The sequence below is a fragment of the Melanostigma gelatinosum genome (genome assembly GCF_949748355.1).
Source record: "Melanostigma gelatinosum genome assembly, chromosome: 20".
NCBI classification, from domain to species: domain Eukaryota; kingdom Metazoa; phylum Chordata; class Actinopteri; order Perciformes; family Zoarcidae; genus Melanostigma; species Melanostigma gelatinosum.
Genome location: NC_136653.1, coordinates 8,858,939 through 8,879,646, shown reverse-complemented (window position 1 = coordinate 8,879,646; position 20,708 = coordinate 8,858,939). Strand labels below are relative to the sequence as shown.

Sequence of the window (20,708 nt, the reverse complement as noted above, 5' to 3'; positions counted from 1 at the left end):
GGGATTGAACGGATGCACATTCTTTTGTCGCACTGTAATTATTTCGGATGATGCCGTTGGCCGTGTCTCGCACATATCTGAGTCTAAATATATGTTATCTTATGACAAGGCGAGTTTTGGCCCTCTCCTCGAGTTTTTCCTGTACCGTCGTCTGGCGGCGCGACGACAGAAAGCCGTTGATCTTCCTCAGTGTCCTCTCCACCGCAGCTGGATTTACGGCCGTCTTTCTTTCTCAAGCAAGTGACACGTTGGATAAATCACACCGTTGGTTTTCCACGAAGCCTGTGGATCAGTCTGGAGTGCGTAAAGGAAAGGCCGAGTAAACGTGGAGACTTGATGTTAATGAGAGCTCCCAAACTCAGTTACCTTGCAGCGGCTAACAGTGGCGGCTAACGCCACGGCTTCTGTTTCTACAAGAGACACGTTTAATAAGAAAAAAAAAAAAGAACCTACCAAATGTCACTTAAGTGTCTGAGTTTAGTGCCGCAGCGCTACAGGTTGTGTGTTTTATAGTGCTGTTAAACAACAATATATACAAGGGTTGGCACGGCCCAGCGTGCTGCGTGTCTGCCGCGTTAACAAGGGGCTCAGTTCAGATGCTTTCAGACCCAACAGTGAGTCAGACAGTCTGGGTTTGAGGTAATCACTCTCTCTCTCCCTCAGACACCAGTCGGGCCAAGAAGAACCAGGAGAGCGACGGCGTTGAGTACCACTTCATCTCCAAACATCTCTTTGAGACGGATATCCACAATAACAAGTAAGCACGACTGTGCCCGGTATAAGTAAAGGAGAAAACTTGGATAGATTCTAACTTCATACAGTAGACATGGACTACATACGGTATGGGAATATCTACCAATTTGAAAACATAAAACCTCCCCGACAACAAAAAGAAAGCAAGACTTTTTTGCGGTAAAAACTTTTTTAGTTACAGCGCCTTTATCGTGGTGGGCCATGAAGTTGTTTCCAGTGTCTTCAAATACTCGTAAATAATATGACTCCATCTATTTCAGACAATGGATTGTTCACCACAAAGATATAAATTGTTCTGTAGCATTAAAAAAGAGCAAATCTTCACGTTACAAGCAGGAATTTTGCGCGGTGGTCCGACGGTTCCCGACCAGCGCTCGCCACCACCGTTCACTCCCCCGCTGTCCTCCGTGTGTCTCTGTAACTCGATCGCGAGCTGGCGTTGACAGGACGGGCCCCGTGTCGGTCACCGATCTCCAGATCCAGAGGTCTCGTGTCTCTGCCGCCTCCTTCCCCATCAAGCTCTCTCTCTCTCCCTCTCTCTCTCCCTCTCTCTCTCTCTCTCTCTGACCGCCTTGACATTTGCGGCCAACAAATTGAAATGCAAGTTGTAACAGTCATAAGAATGATTGATGCCTTTCAGCCGGTCTCACACGAGCTGGAGAAGACATACTGTCGGGGTGCACGTGCAAAACATTTATGCACGCAAACACACACGAGCGTGACACAGAGGGGAAGCCTGTGGTGGCCGAGGGCATATAGAGTGTCAGAGCATGCAGAGAGAAGAAGGGGAAAGTGTGTGTGTGTGTGTGTGTGGGGGGGGGGGGGGTTGTATATTTAGGCCGTGTTGCGGTGTGGGTCGGAGGCATGCAATGTTTTTAGGCAGAGTCGGAGGGGCGAGCGACAGAGCTCTGATGTGGGGCGGAATGCGTGGGACACGCGGCGCGTAAATTACAGGGCAGCGTACATAAAAGACGAGGAGCGAGATTAACTTGTTTGCGTTAAGCCTCATCGCATGCAACAGAAACAATGCAGGGATAGAGAAAGAAAATCAAATAGAGGGTCCACGACGAGAACAACATCGTGCGTTTAGCTCGAACGACTTTCCCAAGGGAAGCCCTGTTCTGTGTCAAAACGGCAGCAAGGTTCATGCTCCTTAAAATAGCCAAAAAACCTCCACTGGCTAACTCACCGTCATCCACACACCTTCTTCCCCCTCTCACGACAAACGGGCGCAGAGCGAGGTGCGAGTCTTTTTTTTTCTTTTAATTACGCAGGCTACTGTAAGCTCTTAAATGAATTTCCCATAACTGAAAGTGAGGTTTCTTATAGAGCCTCCTTTCTTTAAAAAGCGCTGAGTAAAACTTTCTTACATGGGCAATTACCATAAAACGTTCTCTTTACATGGCATCGGTCACTCTGCCCGGCGCTCGTCATGAGCAGACTGCATGCATGCCACACCATTAGCTTCAAATTCTTTCCACCTTGTTACTCACCTCGCTGCCCGTTTTCCCTCCTTGTTTTCTGCAAAAAGAAATAGACCAGTTTTTGTCCCCGCGACAGCTGATTGGTGTCAAAAGGGGGAAGATTATCTGGTGGAGACGTGTTTTGCTTGGCGGGGTTAAAATCCTGGTGGATTACAAGGGGGGAAGGTTTTGCCGTTAATGATCTGTTTTTAAGTTCTGCTGGAGGATGCTATCTTCAGATCTGTCAGCGGTTGAGAGGGTAATCCTTCTGTCTCTGTGGATTTTTATACATCAAATATTTCAGGAGTTTTGCTGACACAGTCGACCAGATTGGGAAAAGATTGTAATGTCACTCTCTGAAAAGGACTTTAGTGTTTCATTAGATCAGGGATTCCCAAAGTGTGGTGCACCCCCAGGGGTGCGCGAGCTGCCTCTAGGGGGTGCGCGAGAGGAAAAATATAATGGTGGTCTAATGGTGTAATAATTCATATTAAATATAATTTTCACGAAATAAAAACATGAATGTAACAGACTGTCTCATGTTTGTCGTTCTGGTGTTGACGATGATATGTCCCTTGAGGGTTGCCGTAGCGAAGGCGCAACCCCCGCCTCTGGCCAAAGGAGAAAACCCCCTCTGAAGGAATTTCACATTGGGGTGTGAGTTTCCTCCCCCCCAAAAACTATGCGTTCCTGAAGTTACCTGAAAGCACCGCTGCAATCTCATTGGCCGAGGGCCAAGACACCCCAGGACCCCTGTGGTTCAGCAACCTTTCTACAAAACTACCCTGCAGCCCCCACCTCAATGCTTTTTCCACCGATCCCTGCGGGGTAGCAGGAGGCACACACAGCAACGTTGTTCCTCTTTTTAACCAAAATCCTAGTTTTCACAGTTATATTCGCTGGCCGAATTCACCAAACTGTATATTTTATCTTTGTTCGTATCCACGAAGCGAACCCTTTTAATCCTGCAGAAGTGAAGAAGCAAGACTCCTTCAGAACGAGAGACGGAGAGCTTCCACTCCCCCCTCTCCACCAAGCGCCTCGTCTGCTCCGGCCATAAGGACGCGAAAGTCCCTTATCCAGACGACAGCGACTCCTTCTCACCGAGAGAACACCTTCCGCGGCCCGCAGCCGCGCTGCCTGAGCCCACTGAAGCTCAGAAGAACCCCTCAGAAGAACCCCCCTCAATCACCACGATTGCATCGTACCGTAAGGCGAAATAGATTCTGGGCAGAGTTCGAGAGAGTTTAATTTGTGTTTATTTTATCTTGTTTGTGTGCTTAAAGTACTGTTCATTTTTATAACGTGGTGTATGCTTAATAATCGCCGACACTAACGATCGTTGGGGTTGTGTAGAAGTAGCGTGTATTCCATGCTACTGTGATTTATGGTGAGACAGCCGCCTAGTGAGGTCGAAGTTGCTTCTCATCAGTTCAGGAGGTCAGAACCGCCGGCTGAGACAAAGAGTCGCTGTTCTCTCCTCTGGCTGAGAGAGCAATCTTCAGTCCTCCCGCGCGGCGCAGAGGATCGTAATCGCTTGTTTTATTTAATTTCGTTTTGTTCCTTTCCCTTCTCTTTTACTAACACACACATATCGCTTTGAGCTAATCTAGCTACGTGCTTAACGGCTACCGGCACGTGTAGACGCCGGGTCTCCTTTTGGCTATCCGCCATTTTGGGTCTCGCGCATGAGAGACGTCACCACGTCCCAACTACGTCACACGTCACTGAGCTGTTGCCTCGCTCCTCCCCCCTTTCCACGCACACACACACACTCCCCACCTCTTTTCAATAGTCTGTTGATTTTAGATTGCGTGCTCATGAATGTATAGTTGTTAGTTTAGATATTAGTTGACCAGATCATTAGTATTAGAACTTAATAAACTCTGTTATATTTTAAAGAGCAGCTGTCTGTGATTACTTTGTGCATGCATATTGTGATAACAACTGTATATGTGGTCTGTGCTCGAACTTAAACCTTCACTTTCACTCTGAATGTGTAATGGTACTCAGACTACTGACATTGTGAGTGAACACTAATTATGAGACTTAGTTTTATCGTTTGGTTATTGGTTCCTGTTCGCAGGGTGGTACCCCGTTATTATTAGTAATCATTAATAATTGTTACTTACATCAATAATTCTATTGATGTCAAGAATTTAGTTTCTTAGATGCTGATAACCCAAACAAGCTCCTTTACATTCCCAACAACACCAAGCATGCCAGTGCAAGTCAAAAGACCCTTACATTTTTTTTATATCGAAATTGGAGGAGTTACAAAACAGCCCAAAACAACTGCAGTCTCATTCTATGTATGGTCAATTATAAATGAAATGTGATGCAATCTGCCTCTGAGCCTGTGCGTGTGTCCTCGCCATCGTGATTGCTCTTTAAAAGTGACGCCTTGTGTAACTGAAAGTTATTGAAACTTTGTTGCAGTGTTTCAGGGCGTTTTCACACCTTCAGTTCATTTGCTTTGTTCTGATTCAGGGATTAATATGATACAATGTTGCAGTTGCCCCTTTGTTCGGTTTGTGTTCACACTGCAACATTTAACAGCGGACTAAATATTGTAAACAAACGCCACACGCGAGCAAACTGTTCTCTCATTGGTCCGATTTCTATGAGGCTATAAATACTCTGTTGCTTCTTCTTTTTTTAAGGTGTGGGGGATTGGGGGTGCGTGAACCCGGTCGGGATGTAGAAGGGGGTGCGCGGCCTAAAAAGTTTGGGAACCGCTACATTAGATAACTAAGCCCTGCTCAAAAAATGGTGTTTTCTGACTTAACAATCCTCTCACCTCTTCTCTCTTTCCATCTCTTTCCATCTCACCTCTCAGGTTCATCGAGTACGGCGAGTACAAAGGGAACTACTACGGCACGAGTCTAGACTCCGTACGCTCCGTCCTCTCCAAGAACAAAGTGTGCCTGTTGGATGTCCAGCCTCCTGTGAGTGACACAGACCTCGTCCTCTCCATCTAGCCAACAGTTGTTCCTCACTTCTCAGTTTTTTCTTGTAGCCTTGTGATACCTCAGAAGCAGATCTCTTTTGTCCCTGGCTTTCCTGAGGCCTTGGCTGCTTACTGGGTTACCAAAGTGTTTTATTTCGGGTTTTTGTACCGGGAGCGATTACCTCAAATTTCCTCTATTTGAAGATTTCCTCTTTGGCTTATGTGTCTTGGATGTAGTGGCGATCAAATCCCATGAAGAAATGGCCCCGGCTTGTCGGTTAGCCCAGCGAAACCCACCGTATCGCCCCCGTCCTCTGCCCCGCCAGCTCCTCCCTGTTAGTTTTCGCTGAGCGGATAATGACGGGCACTAACGCACCATGATATAGATTAGCCTGAGACGTCTGAGAGAAAGAGCCTGTGGAAGCTCATGTGGGTGTTTGTGCATTTATTTAGGTGCTTTTTTTTTACTGCATTTGGCATACAATTGTGGTGTTGTGTAAGCCCCCCCCCCCCCCCCCCCCCCCCCCCGCTACAACACAGCTCATGGATCGGATCACTGGCTGTGTCGGAGCATGTTATTGCTCCCGTGCTGACTCAGCTGGAGGTGAACGCCTCCCAGTGGTTCCTCTCCTGCCCCTCCTTTGGCTTTTTATCCGTCCTGCTATCAGTGGCGGGTTTCAGACCCACCGCCCGTGAGCACGGCGGGACGCCCAGCTTGCCAGGGAAGAGCCCGAAGCTCGCCTGACGCCACCGCTAACCAGCTGTGACCTCTCTCCCACCTCTTGAGAAGCAGATGGGCGGTGCCGTGTCGTGCAATTGTCACCAGAAATAAGTGGCAAGAAGGCAGATGTGGGCAGAAATGTGTCCTCCAGTATCTTCCAAAAGAACCACATGTACTACACAAGTCCATGTGGCAGAGGCCTGCCCTTAGTTTCACAAACCATTCAACCACTGGTTGGCTTTTAAGGAGACACACCTCGGGCACAAACGTTGTTTTTCAAGCACTGGTCAACTTTGAGTTTTTGATTTCTTTTCTCCCGTGAGATGTTTTCTTTCAGACTAGTGCAGGGGTCGGCAACCTTTTCTATCCAAAGAGCCATTTTGACCTATTTTAGAGGCTCGCGAGCCGCATGCGGTTGCCGACCCCTGGACTAGTGGAATGAAAAACACACATGTAGGGGCTTATTTTACAGCTTTTGTCTATTTGCGTTAGCGTTGCCTCATTTGCATATTTAAACATCATTTCAAAAAACTTGTGATGCAAAATTGTTATTGTCAGTAATCAACTTGGGGAAGTTGTATGGTTATTTATATTGGTTAATAGTTAAATTCCTCTATTCACCTGTAAAAAAAGGGGGGGGGGGTTCTGACTCTGATCCAGAAATCCACTTACATCCCAGTTTCATTCCTCTCTATGTTCTGAAGGTTTTTACGGAGGGCTTTGTTCATATATCATTCACAGCCTGATTTATACAACATTCTGTTCCTAAAAACATGGTGACGTGGCTGTTGACAGTATTTTCTGATTTACGGAGTGATACAAAGAGATATCCAACATTCCCTCACTAAAAACCAAAAAAGACTTAATGTCAACAAAATGAAACCTGGCTTGTTCAGATTTCTGTTCTGTCTGATGAGATGATGCCGAAACAGTATATTTAAACATACATTTTCAAAAATATTAAAGTAAAGTATTTATCATCTTAATGTAGCCCAAGTAATCTATATATATTTGTTATACATTGTTGACCCTATTCACCTGTAGTGTCTCCTCTTCACCCTTCCACACACAGCAACCCGATGTCATAATTCATATTTATTTCCAGACCCTAAAGCTCCTGCGGACGGCGGAGTTTAAGCCCTTTGTCGTGCTGGTGAAGCCTCCAGCGCTCGAGAGACTGAGGGAGACCAGACAGAACGCCAAAATCATATCGGGCAAGGACGACAAGGGATCCGCCAGGGCTTTCACGGTAAGAGGACGCGAGGGGAACGCTTATCTCTCACACTGAGTCCGACATCGATCAGCATGACATGTTGTCTCAGATGACATTAAGTTGGATGAATGTTGAATGACCCCTGTGAGGAAAGCTACAACAGAAAATAACAGGAAACAGATAATAGGATATACAGTAGGTTAGAATAAGGAGGGATTTTAAACAAGCGGCCGGGGAGATACAAATGGTGTTCAACCACAATGCAACCATCAATTATAGTTATTTATGAAGCTCTACACAATGATGTCATCGTGTAATACTGAAGAAACACACAGCAGATTAGCAGCAAGAAGAAATATCAGCAACACTATCTGGACCCTGTGTGTACGTTATGTGTGTGCGTGAGTGATGAGGTCATCCCTCACACACCTCCATCCCGGCCCCCGACGCAGATGAAACCAATTAGCCTGCGCTCGGTGCTGCTGCCGGCTGGGGGTGGTGGGGGTGGATGATGGTTTTCCCAGCCCCACGCCGCGTGCGGGCGAGCGACGTGTCTCACTCGCCTGCAGGCAGCGCGAAGGCCAAGATTTCGGTCAGCGACACACCGCGGAGGGCCTGGCGCGACACCACGAGGAGGAGAAGGGAGGGAGGGAGGGAGGGAGGGGGGAGAGGGGGAGAGAGAGAGAGAGGGGCCTGTCAGAGAAATGGAGACGAACTGGCAACGCGAGGATGAGTGAAGAAGGGGGATCGGTGGAGACGGTGATGGGGTGTGAGCTGCAGGTGTAAATCCAACATGGCGGGGAGAAGTGAGACACCTCTTCCAGCTGTGGTTTTGTTTCTTTATTGGAAACGTATGCAAATCACATGTGAACCATCAGTTTGAACTCCTTTTAATATTCCCCACCGCCTGCTTACTTTCCCCATCACTCTTTAGCCCCCACCCATAGATTAAAAAGTCCCAGGCTGCCATAACCAAATTGCCAAATCACTTAAACATTTTAAGTTTTACTTTTCATTGACTTCTGGTCCGCATGGTACGCATCCGAACGAAATCGGGACTTGAACTTCACCTATAAAGGAATAGACCTCTTCAGTGCTGACCTCATGTTGCAACACACAAAAAACCCTCAGAAATTCACAATGTTTGACCATTCCGAACGGCCTTCTCATTCCACCATACACTGAACTCAGATAAAACTTATTTCTAGGACTGCCTTTTTTCACCTACGTAATATTTCAAAAATCAGGCACATCCTATCTCAAAGCGATGCAGAGAAATTAGTTCATGCATTTGTTACCTCTAGACTAGATTATTGCAATTCCTTATTTTCAGGCTGCTCTAATAAGTCTCTTAAATCTCTCCAGTTGATCCAGAATGCTGCAGCTCGTGTACTAACAAGAACTAAGAGGAGAGATCATATTACTCCTGTATTAGCTTCTCTGCACTGGCTCCCTGTAAAACCTAGAACAGAATTTAAAATCCTTTTACTTACCTACAAAGCCCGAACTGGTCAGGCTCCATCATATCTTAAAGAGCTTATAGTACCATACTGCCCTACTAGAGAGCTGCGATCCAGTGATTCAAGGTTACTTGTGGTTCCTAGAGTCTTAAAAAGTAGGATGGGAGCCAGAGCCTTCAGTTATCAAGCTCCTCTTCTGTGGAACCAGCTTCCCGTTTCAGTCCGGGGGGCAGACACACTCACCACATTTAAGAGTAGGCTTAAGACTTTCCTCTTTGACAGTGCTTATAGTTAGGGCTGGCTCTGGCTTGCCTTGGACCGGCCCATGGACAAACTGGTATAGGCAAAAACTACAGGGGGACTTCCTACACTGACCACCTCTCTCCTCCTCCTCTTCTTCTCCTCCTCTTCTTCACCTCCGTCTGTATGCATTGATGTCCCATTAATGCTCATTACTAACTTTACTTCTTCCCCGGAGTATTTGTGCTTTCTCGCCTCACAGGATGACCGCAGTTTTATCTGGACGCTGGTTCTTCAACCAGCCATGGCCCTGCTGACACCTGCTACGATCTTCATTGTTAACATTATTAATCCTATTACCGACACCATTAATGCACAGTACTGACTTTGTCTCTTCCCCGGAGTCCTTGTGCTTCCTCTCCTCACAGGTTTCCATGGAGCATGGTTTCATCTGGACCCTGGTCCTTCCTCCTACCATGGCCCTGCTGACTCCAACTGCTAATATCACTTTTATTATTACTCATGTTACTATTTCATACTACCGATACCATTAATGCACATTATTGACCTGCTTCTTCACCAGCGTCTCTGTGCTTTCTCGCCTCACAGGTTCCTGTGTATCCGGGCTTACCTGGACCAGGTGTTGCCTCCTGCCGTGGTTGTGTCATACATTGAATGTGCTGTAATTACATTGAATGTGTTGTAATTCACTATCCTGTTCTACACATGACATCATTGCACTTCTGTCCATCCTGGGAGAGGGATCCCTCCTCTATTGCTCTCCCACAGGTTTCTTCCTCTTTCCTCCCCGTTAAAGGGTTTTTTTGGGGAGTTTTTCCTGTTCTGATGTGAGGGTCCCGGGACAAGAGGATGTCAAATGTGTACATATTGTAAAGCCCTCTGAGGCAAATTTGTAATTTGTGATTTTGGGCTATACAAAAATAAATTTAATTGAATTGAATTGAACTCTGCTCCCCTTCATGTTCTATGGGAAGCAGCAAAGGGGCATGATGGGAAAGCCTGGGCAAAGTTCAAGTTCATGCAGCAGGGACTCACGGAGCCTGTGGCAGGGCATTAGGACCATAACGGACTACAAACTACCGCCACAGACCTGTGACAGTCACACCTCCCTGCTTAACAACCTCAACGGCTTCTTTGCACGCTTCGAAGCACAGAACAACACACCTGCGCAGAAAACCACCCCCCCCACCGACGACCAGGCTCTGTGCCTGTCCCCAGCCAGTGTGAGGAGCACACTGCTGAGGATTAATACCCGCAAGGCTGCGGGACCTGACAACATTCCTGGTCGTGTGCTGAGGGACTGCGCAGAGGAGCTCACGGATGTCCTCACCGACATCTTTAACACCTCCCTGAGCCAGGCTGTTGTTCCCACGTGCTTCAAGGAAACCACCATCATTCCTGTGCCGAAGAAGTCATCTCCAGCCTGCTTCAACGACTACCGCCCCGTCGCATTGACTTCTACCATCATGAAGTGTTTCGAAAGGCTGGTCATGAAGCAGATCAAATCCACCCTTCCTCCCTCCCTGGACCCGTTTCAGTTTGCTTACCGAACTAAACGGTCCACAGAGGATGCAATCTCCTCCGCTCTACACCCAGCCCTCACACACCTGGACACTAAGAACTCCTACGTCAGAATGCTGTTCATAGATTTCAGCTCAGCATTCAATACAATCATCCCCCAGCAGCTTGTGTGTAAACTTACAGACCTGGGCCTCAGCCCCTCTCTCTGCAACTGGTTGTTGGACTTCCTCACAGAGAGACCACAAGCTGTTCGGGTCAACAACAACACTTCGAACACACTAACACTGAGTACGGGGGCCCCCCAAGGTTGTGTGCTCAGCCCCCTTCTCTTCACCCTGCTGACCCATGACTGTAAACCCAACTACAGCTCCAACCACATCGTGAAGTTCGCTGACGACACTACCGTGGTAGGTCTCATCAGCCACAACGATGAGACTAACTACAGGAAGGAAGTGAACCAGCTGGTCCGTTGGTGCCAAAATAACAATCTCTTCCTCAATGTGGGGAAAACAAAGGAGATTGTTGTTGACTTCAGGAGAACCCACTCCCAACCCCCCCTCCCTCTGACCATCAATGGTGCTGCTGTGGAACAGGTGAGCAGCACCAAATTCCTGGGTGTGACAATCACAGATGACCTCACCTGGAACAGCAACACCACTGCACTGGCAAAGAAGGCCCAGCAACGCCTGTACTTCATCAGGAAGCTCAAGCGAGCAGGAGCCCCCCCCCCCATCATGCTCTCATTCTACCGAGGCGCCACTGAGAGCATCCTCAGCAGCTGCATCACGCTGTGGTTCGGAAGCTGCACCGCCTCCAACCGCAAGAGCCTGCAGCGCATTGTGAACTCTGCCCAGAGGATCATCGGAGTCTCACTCCCTACACTACAGGACATTTACAACACCCGCCTCACCCGCAAAGCACTCGGCATTGCGGGTGACCCCACCCACCCCTCCAACAGCCTCTTCAGCCTCCTGCCTTCAGGGAGAAGGTTCCGCAGTCTCCGTTCGAGCTCTACCCGGCTGAGGAACAGCTTCTTCCACCAGGCGGTCAGGATGCTGAACTCTCTCCCTCCCTCTCTCCTCTCGCTCCCCCTCTCTCCCCCCCTGCCATCTCTCCCCTGACCTCTCTACCCTCCCCCTCACCCACCTTTCCCCACTGCCTCAAATGGAACATACCAGGACATCTACTCCCCCTCACACCCCTTCCCTCATCCAGCACCAGTCACTTTTTATCAGCACCAGTCACTTTTTATCAGCACCAGTCACTTTTTATTCTCTGCTGCTACTTGTTTAATCCTTTATCTAGGCCCTTATGTTCTTAACTTTATTCTATTTTATTCTATTATATGTTATATGTTCATGTCTATATTACACTGTGGGACTGCGAGAAACGGCATTTCGAATTTTCTGTATGCATAACACATGTGGAAACTTTGACAATAAAGTGAACTTTGAACTTTGAACTTGAACTTGAGCTCCCAAGATGCATCTGTATTAATGTGAGCTGAGGTAGCGTCTTATATGACACGGGGCGTGCAGCTCGGTCACAGTGGAACACAACGTCCTGTCGATATTTGACTTCACCGCCGGACTTTTTAAAACCTCGCTGCAGACACAAAGTCAGTTTGCGCTAGTCGCACATCATTCGGCCCCCGTCTGCTCCTCGTCTCCCAGCAGGGGTCCAGAGAACGATTTGCTTTAGCCGTCAGAAACAGGATGGTTACCGACAACCCGTGCCGGAGCTGTTATTACCCTCTGTCCCTTTACTAGCCTCTGCTATTCTCTCAAGATGTACAAATGTGCCTCCATTTGTCAGCCAAATGGGGGGTAACAAACCGGGCTCAAACCGGGTTCTGTGTACATGATCCTCGGTGTCTGCTGTCGAGCGAGGTCGTCTCAGACCTATTCTGTCCCCCGCCGGCTGTATTTCTCTCTCTAAAAGAGACAGGTCTGCTTTAATGATGAAGGACGGGGGGGGAACAGTCGTCTCATTGTTTCAGCAGAGCAGTCTGACTTTATTTGGAGCTGGAGATGATTCGGGGGGGGGGGGGTAGCTCTTTTTAAAAGAGCTCAATGTAGAAAAAACCAACAATGCAACGCATGATTCAGGCTGTAATGTGATGTTACTGCAGTCATTTAAAGCTGATTTGTAGAGATCTGCTTGGCTTTCGATGCTTATTTAGAGAAAGAGAGGACAGGTGTGTGTTATGTAGATTAATAAAGGGGGGGGGTGATACGCATGCTGTTTTGTGCCACTGAAATAGTCCTGTAAGGCGACGTTTTCCTCTTAACACGGTAAAACGGACACAGGAAAATCACAAATAACTACAATCAGGAAAATGATTAAACAATACAAAGCCATAAAAGCTTGACAATGATTTTAAAATCTCCAGCCCGGACAAACATCAGTGGTCAAACCAAACTGGGAGTCAGCGGCCTCATTTTGCGCAGTGAAAACGGCCATTTATCCCGAACAGAGCGCTTAAACAGGCACGAGACGCTCCATCGTTTCATGTGGAAATTAAACTATCTAATGGCAGCGGGGAGGAACGATTTCTCGTTTCTCCAGTTCGGCCCTCCTTAAAGTGGCATCGGCTCAAACTGTTTACAGTCTCTTTACATCCGTCTCTTTTCCTTCACCCTGCATCTCTCACTATATTCTCCCCACCGGTTCTCATTCTCTTTTCCGTCTCTCCACCCAGCTCGCTGTCCCTGAAGTGGCGTCCCGCTGTGATGAATGTTCTTTTACCTGGAACGGTCTAACGAGAGACAGACGCAGTGACCCCGCCGGCGGGCATGGAAACATCACACACACACACACACACACACAAAACAGCTCCCTGGGTATGTTTAGTTGCCAGGACCGGTCCGAGGTGTTGTGTGCGTCGCACGTGGCGGTCATCTGTGACTCCCAACAGTGAGAGACCGCAGATGACGAGGAATCACAGTCCCACCGTGAAAGACTTCTCTCCTGCGGCCCAACAAAACCCTCTGACTGTGAGAGAGATTATTTTTAACAAATAACAGAAAACGGGCCTTTTTGCCAAGTGCCACAGCGACTGAGTTTTTATATTTAGCCGCGCAACAAATCCATTACGAAGCGGAAAACCCACCAGAAACATTCTGAAGCGACTCCTTGGCTTGGGAGTTTGAAGCTTTAGCGAGGCACTCGCAGCTCAGTCCTGCTTGCATGTGTGTGTGTGCGCGCAATTTGAGTTTCATGCGCATGAATGTGCATCTGTGCGTATTTATAATTGTGTGTTTGGCAAAAGGGGCTCACTATAAAAAACATATCTGTCCAGAAATCTACAGCTGAGCGTTTCCAGGAAAAACACGAGGCTAAATCAGTGCAGCCACTTTAGCCCCGCTGTTGCACCCAAAGGCCGCACCGGCCAGGACCCACAGGGCTGGCAGCCTCAGAGGGGACCACCGGGGAGAGATACCTGCGCTGTCTCAGAACGCTCCGTCTATGAATACAGGAGCCGCAGATAGGCGACGTGTTGACTCCCACCCTGATAAATATATGCTGTTTGGCTACACCTCACAGTTAGCACGTGGTTTTGTTCTGTACACTGGACGGCTGATTTGCATATGGACCTGGAAAAAGTCTTCACCCCCCCCCCCCCCCCTGAAGGACCCCTATTTAAACCTCAGTGAATGAATGAATGAATGAATTTTATTTATATAGCGCTTTTCACAGACAGTACTATCACAAAGTGCTTAACAGAGCAGACATTTAAAAGCATAAAAAACACAATGTGACCCTAGGGTCAATAAATTATCTACACAGAGTGAATAAAAAATGTTAAAGAATAAAATAAAAATTAAATAAAAATAAAATAAAAATGTAAAACATATTTTAAGAGCAGGTCTAGGACATGGGTTTACTTTTACACAAACGCCAGCCTAAACAGGTGGGTTTTTAGCTGGCTTTTAAAAGTATCCACAGTATCTGTGAGGCGCAGAGTTGCAGGCAGAGCATTCCAGAGCCTCGGGGCCACTGCCTCAAAGGCTCGGTCACCACGGCTCTTAAATCGTGTGTGTGGGACTGACAGAAGACCTAGAGCATTTGACCTGAGAGTGCGGGCGGGTGAATAGGGGCGAAGTAGATCAGCTACATAAGCCGGAGCCTGACCGTGAAGTGCTCTGTAAGTGATGGTGAGAATTTTAAAGTGTATCCGAGATGCTACAGGAAGCCAGTGGAGAGATCGGAGTACGGGGGTGATGTGAGACCGTCGATTTGTCCTGGTGAGTAATCTGGCGGCAGCATTTTGGATGACCTGCAGACGGTTAAGAGCAGATACACTGAGTGATGTGAAAAGTGAGTTACAGTAGTCATTGCGTGAAGAGATAAATGTGTGTATGATCATCTCTAGTTCAGGTGTTGATACTACAGATCTCAGTTTACTGATATTTCTTAGATGGAAGAAACATGACCTGGACAGCTGCTTAACATGTTGGTCAAATGACATGGAGCGATCAAAGAAAATCCCAAGATTGCGCAGGTTGCAATGGGCAGCAGAGGAGAGTGGACTAATACTCTGCCTGATCATGGGGACAAACTCCTCTGGAGCAATAACTAGGACCTCCGTCTTAGAGTCATTGAGTTGCAAGCAGTTTTCTGCCATCCAGTCTCTGATGGCATTGACACAGTCCAGGAGCCAAGTTAATGTGAATGCCTCACTGGGTTTGAATGACAGATGAAGTTGGATGTCGTCTGCATATAAGTGATAGGACACATTATAGCTTTTTATGATCGGCCCCAAATGTAACAGATAAAGGGAAAATAACAAAGGCCCCAGAACCGAGAGTAAAGAAAGTCGAGAGGTAACAGACACAAAAGCACCCACAGAGACATTGAAACTTCTGTCACTGAGGTAAGATGTAAACCAGTCTAACGCTATGCCAGATATGCCCACCCAATCACGTAGCCTCTTAATCAGGATGTCATGGTCTAGTGTCAAATGCAGAACTGAGATCCAGAAGAACTAACACAGAGCAGTCACCTGCATCAGCACACATGAGAATGTCATTTGAAACCCTCAGGAGAGCGGTTTCAGTAGAGTGTTGCTTACGAAACCCAGACTGGACCTTGTCGTACATATTGTGCCTCTCCAGTGCAGCAGTAAGTTGTTTGGCCACCACTTTCTCCAAAATTTTGGACAGGAAAGGCAGTTTTGATATGGGCCTGTAGTTCATTGGCAAAGCTGGATCTAAGTTAGGTTTCTTTAATATGGGCTGGATAGTGGCATGTTTGAAATAGGAAGGGACAATTCCTGTAGACAATGAGGAATTGACAATCGATGTTACTGCAGGGCCAATAGTTGGCAGAACGTTCTGAAATAGAGAGGATGGAATTATATCCAGAGGGCAAGTTGATGGCTTTGTTTTGTTAATTAAGTCCATCAGGTCTTGAAGGCTGATAGGCTGGAAAGAGCCCATAACAGCAGGAGATTGTGAGGAGCTACAAGTAGCCGAACAGATCCCAGGCCGAATGCCAGACCTAATACCTGTTACCTTATCATTAAAATAGATCAGGAATTTGTTGCAATCGTCAACAGAATAGCATGGTACAGTGGAGACAGGTGGTGAAACAATTCCTCTAATTGTGTCAAACAGAATCTTGGGATTTCTCTTTGAAGAAGAGATTAGGTTGGCAAAATAAGCAGTTCTAGCTTCCTTTACTGTGGTATTAAAAGAAACTCTTAGGTCTTTGAGATATAAACGATGCACTTCTAGCCCAGTAGCTTTCCAGAGCCGCTCTGCCCTGCGACACTTCTGTCTCACGCTGCACACAGCTTCTGTCATCCACGGAGTAGTGTTATAGGCAGCCCTGGTCCTTTCCTTAAGAGGTGCCACTTTATCCAGCAAAGTGGTGCAATGTTCATTAAATGACTGTATCAAGTGTTCAACATCATTGACATTTGTGTAAAAGTCACAGCAGAAGTGCATAGAGAACTGATCAGCTGTACTCTAAGTAATAATGGGTGAGTGGAATGTTTGTTTCAGACACAAGGGGTCAGCATTGACAGAAAGATCAAAGAAAATACATTTATGGTCACTGATCAATAGGTCCTCACAACGGGTATTATCAATATCAAGACCCAGAGAAAACACAAGGTCCAAGGTGTTAGAGTTTCTGAATATTGCAGTACTTTTCCTCACACTGCAATCACCTTTAATGCATTTTAAATAGTGATTTGGCTTCCTGGTGGCTCAGCTGGCTGGTGTCTTTATAGTCTGACCTGTCATATAAAGACGAAAAAAAGAACCTTAAAAAATGAAATTCTTGAAAAAATAACTGTTCATCTGCCATTGCAGATTTTCATCCAGCTCGTACATTCCTGTAAATGTATTCAGAAACTTTTTGTCATCACAAGTGCACATGTCTTGCCAGGTTTCCATTCAACGTCACATTTAACACTCATTTTCAAACAAATGTTCTTAAAATCAGCAAAAGAAACTGCACATTTCCATCCACCACTGTCATATGAATGTTAGTGTTAGTTCTCCAGTCGGATGCTATTACATCAGCGATGACGTCAATAAAAATGCTCAAAGGAATGTCATAGCTCAAAGGAATGAAAAGGATGCGGAAAACGTGATCATAATATGACGTTTATGTTTGTTTCATGTGTTATTCATTGAGGAAAATGGAGCAGAAAAGTTTTTTATTTTTTTTTATTAATATCCGGTGTTACCACCCTCCGCACACGAATTGAAAATATGCATAAAAAGACACTTTAGGTTGTGACATCCAGATGGAGCATGAACTCCTAAAAGAGTCGATGAGGATTTGTTGGATCGAGATTGAAGCAAAGGGCCCGAATCCAGTTACTGCTGAAAGCACCAGAGCGGCGCGGCCCAATTAAACCCCAGTGTCCTGCTGCAGCTGTGTGCCAAATTACTAACTCAGATGTCACTGGACCTTTGAAAACAGTGGCTCTGGGAATGAGTCGGTGGGGGGGGGGGGGCTCCTGAGAAGTCCGGCCTTCAAACCAGCGACCCACTGGAGGATTCAACGGGCCTCCGCTTGATGAGGTTCCAACAAAAATCCCCCACCGGTCCAAATCAGGTCGTCTAACCTTCACATTTCCGCTTTTCCACTTTGTTAACTTTGATGGCTGTGTGGAAGGGGGGGAGGGGCGGGTGGATAAGGACGCAGTGAGGTTGAGGAGCAGGCGATGGCACGGGAAGGTCAGGAGAAGGTAACGGCACTCACTCAGTCTCAGTCCGAAAGAGAAGAACCCGTTATTATTCCACGTCTTGATCTCTCTTCTGGTCTTTCTCTCACTCTGTCTTTCTTCTTAATTAGAATAACAGAGTGATGGGGGGGGCTGGAAGGCTGCCAGCTGTACGTATGTGTCTCATCATGCCCTCTGATCTCAGACAAGTTGAGTGAGTGAGAAAGGTTTTCCCCTTCAAGCATGTTCAGCACAAGGCGAACGCCACACTTGCCTTGTCCTGGGTAGTTTGGCGGTCGAGGGAATGCGTGGACAGGGACATTCTGAAGGTTCTAAGTGAGTGTAAATGGACCCCGTTTCCTCTCACGTCATCACACCAAAGGGCGGACCAGGGTTCACGACCTTTCTTCTTGCCTGGGATCTCTCGAGTAAAGGTGTCCCAGTCTCAGACTCGAAGGAGCCGATGTAGCTGGTTCCCTCGCCGGTATTTTCAGTATTCTTCAGTCCTCGCTTCAACCCGTTACACTCAAGTGTGTCTTCACCTAGTACCTCACACACTGTATGGTTTCCCATGTGCTTATTTGGCTCCAAGTGTGTCGAGTTATGTTTTGATAGCTCTCCAGTCGCCCTAAAAGGGGAGTGACACTCCCTGGACTCCCAAGACCTGTTCCTGCTAACGAACGATGAGCTCCTGATTCGCCATCATCGCAGTTGGTAATGGACGTGCTGTTTTGCTTCCTGGTTCCTTGACCTGTCTTCAGCCTGTGCTTCAAGTAGAGACGGGAGCCCGGACGCTGTGCTTTATTCTCCTTAAAAATGGGGACGACAGAAACACGTGTTCGCAGATTAGGTTTCTCCCGACATGGATAACGAGAGGAATCGGTCACATATGCCAAGGTACTTTAGCTGAGTTATGATGTAATAATGAAATATACTACGTGTGTACATTTGTGCCTGTGCATATATGATGGTTAAAACGGAACGGTAAATGCCACTGCCCTACAGTAAGTAGTAGCAAACAGAAGAAAAAAAAAAAGACACTCATAAATCTTCATATCGTTGTATAAAAGTCTGCCTGCAGCCCCTGACTGATTTAAGATAACAAATCCCTGGTCCTCTCTATTCATCTTCCTCCGTCATCTCTTGAAGAGTGAGCTGCCGTGTGAGTTAAGGCCAAGTGATGGCTTCCACAGCTCAGACATGAACACTGGCGCTCACCGAATGAAAGACCTGCCCTCCTGTCTAACCCCCCCCCCCCTTTCGGTCCGACAACTATAATCATTTGGGAATCTGAGGATTTATAGCGAGCGAAGTTCGGCTTTTATCTCAGATCCCGTGGATTAACGTTGCAGTAATGTCTCATGAATCGGTCTCTTTCTTGCCCTTTTGATGTATTTATTTTTACGTTCATAAATCCTTTATTAACTGAACCCATTGTTTGGGAGCTGAGGGCCCAGAGCTAGACAAGCGGGGGCCGAGGCAGGAGGAGAAGTGGGCCCAGTAGACGAACAAGGTGGGATTAAGTCGTGGAAAGGTCCGAAATCCCGTCCTGTCCCGGGCCCAGCGACGTGTCAGAGCGGTTCCCGCTATGTCCACTTGACACATTTCAGAAACCATTAAAGCGAAACTTCCCAAGTCTCGCCTTACGATACACGCTGCAATCATTCTGATTTGCATGCGTTCAAATTACAGCGTCAGGGCCAATATCCTGAAACGGGACTCCATGTGATAAGTCCCGCCCGTGTAGCAAGACAAATTGTCTTTAGCATCAGAAGAGGGTAGGCGAGGTAAGAAGGAAGGGGGGGGACCCACGCTCCCGCTGAGATCTCTCATCATTTTCATAAGCGCTCGTCCTCAATGGGCCTTTCTTTCGGAGCCTCTCGCTTCACTTTCTCCCGGCGCTCCGCCATCCTGCCCTTGCCCAGCCTTTCATGTGGTGACTCAGTCCATCACCGCGGCTTTACCGTAGGAGCGAGCCAGCGATGCCGCTCTGTTTTCCTCATCCCCGGGTAAATGCCCTTGACCATAGGGAGACTTCTGTAGACTAATGGGGCTTTAGGCCAGGAGCTTCCGCCCACCCTGTCTCGTCAGCCTAATTAGCCTCCACCATTACCTCATGTCTGTAGGCAAAGGTCTTCGGGGCACATTACCTTGAGCTGTATTTCTCAATTACAGGACTTTAAGAACTGTAACGTAGGGGGGGAGCGAGGGGCGAGGGAGTGAACAGGGGATGCCCTTCATTCCTCCGCGGGCCAGAGAACGCCTTTTTCACCCTGATGAGAATATGTGGCAATCATAACAACACGCTCGGTCCGACAGCCGTGGCGCAGTTGGTCATTAATGTGGGTTGACGTGTTTACACGCTGCCCGCTGGGGCTGTGCAGGTTAACTCGTCTCCGCGCCCGCATTTTGAGAGCGAGACCGAGGGGTAAAAGTTCATCTGGAGGGTCCGTTGCGCTAAAAGAAAAATTCCTCTGACACATGTGGAGCTAAAGCAGCGTATGGGGGCCGAGGTTGCACAAAGGCGTTGACTATGTTGGAGGAGTTCGGAGCTGTCCACCTGTATTTGCTTAAACTTTCTCCACGGCCTTCCCCCGAGCCTTGTTGGCCTCTATCGAAGCAGCTTTAATTACACAGACTCTGAACTGTCATCTTTAAAGTTGGAGCACTCTGGAGGTCAGGACCTTCCTCGGTGTGCTACAAATTAGTCCCAACACTGCCATGATTTCCCCTTGTTAGGGTGAGTGAGAAAGGCAAAAAAATAAATAAAAAATGTACCTGCTTTCCAAATGTGTCTGTTTTTCATTGAAATGACGCATTCATTTAATAGTCTGCGTTATCCTCGTAGGTTTCCAGCAGCGCTGCCATTGGAACGGCTTTGCGCAACTTTGTAACACCCAATACATGCAAATGTAAGTAGCAAAACAGTGTTTCTCCATCTTCCAACTATACGCCACTCAAATGGAATGCGGCAGTGCGTCCAGCTGGGGTATGAGAGCCCAGCAGCAGTAGCCACGCTGACCCTGTGTAATGACGGTAAGTGGATTACAAGGAGGCCCTGGTCATTGGTCATTAATATTGAGTCTGCTAGAGTTACCTCCATGTGACGGCAGCTACACCACAGGGACTGAAGCACAGGACCTCCAAGATACCTGAGAAGCTCATTGCTCTGTGCAGGACCTC

General features: G+C 47.4%; 1 protein-coding gene across 1 annotated transcript in view; it reads left to right on the top strand.

Moving 5' to 3' along the window:
- LOC306794297 (MAGUK p55 subfamily member 7-like) overlaps positions 1 to 20,708 on the top strand; it is a gene marked incomplete at both ends in the record, with an annotated part of 130,173 nt that overhangs the window by 89,235 nt on the left and 20,230 nt on the right. Inside the window, 3 exons of the mRNA XM_079292334.1 lie at positions 664 to 757; positions 5,056 to 5,164; positions 6,993 to 7,136. Coding sequence (XP_079148460.1) covers positions 664 to 757; positions 5,056 to 5,164; positions 6,993 to 7,136 — 347 coding nt within the window. The remainder of the gene's footprint in view (positions 1 to 663; positions 758 to 5,055; positions 5,165 to 6,992; positions 7,137 to 20,708) is intronic.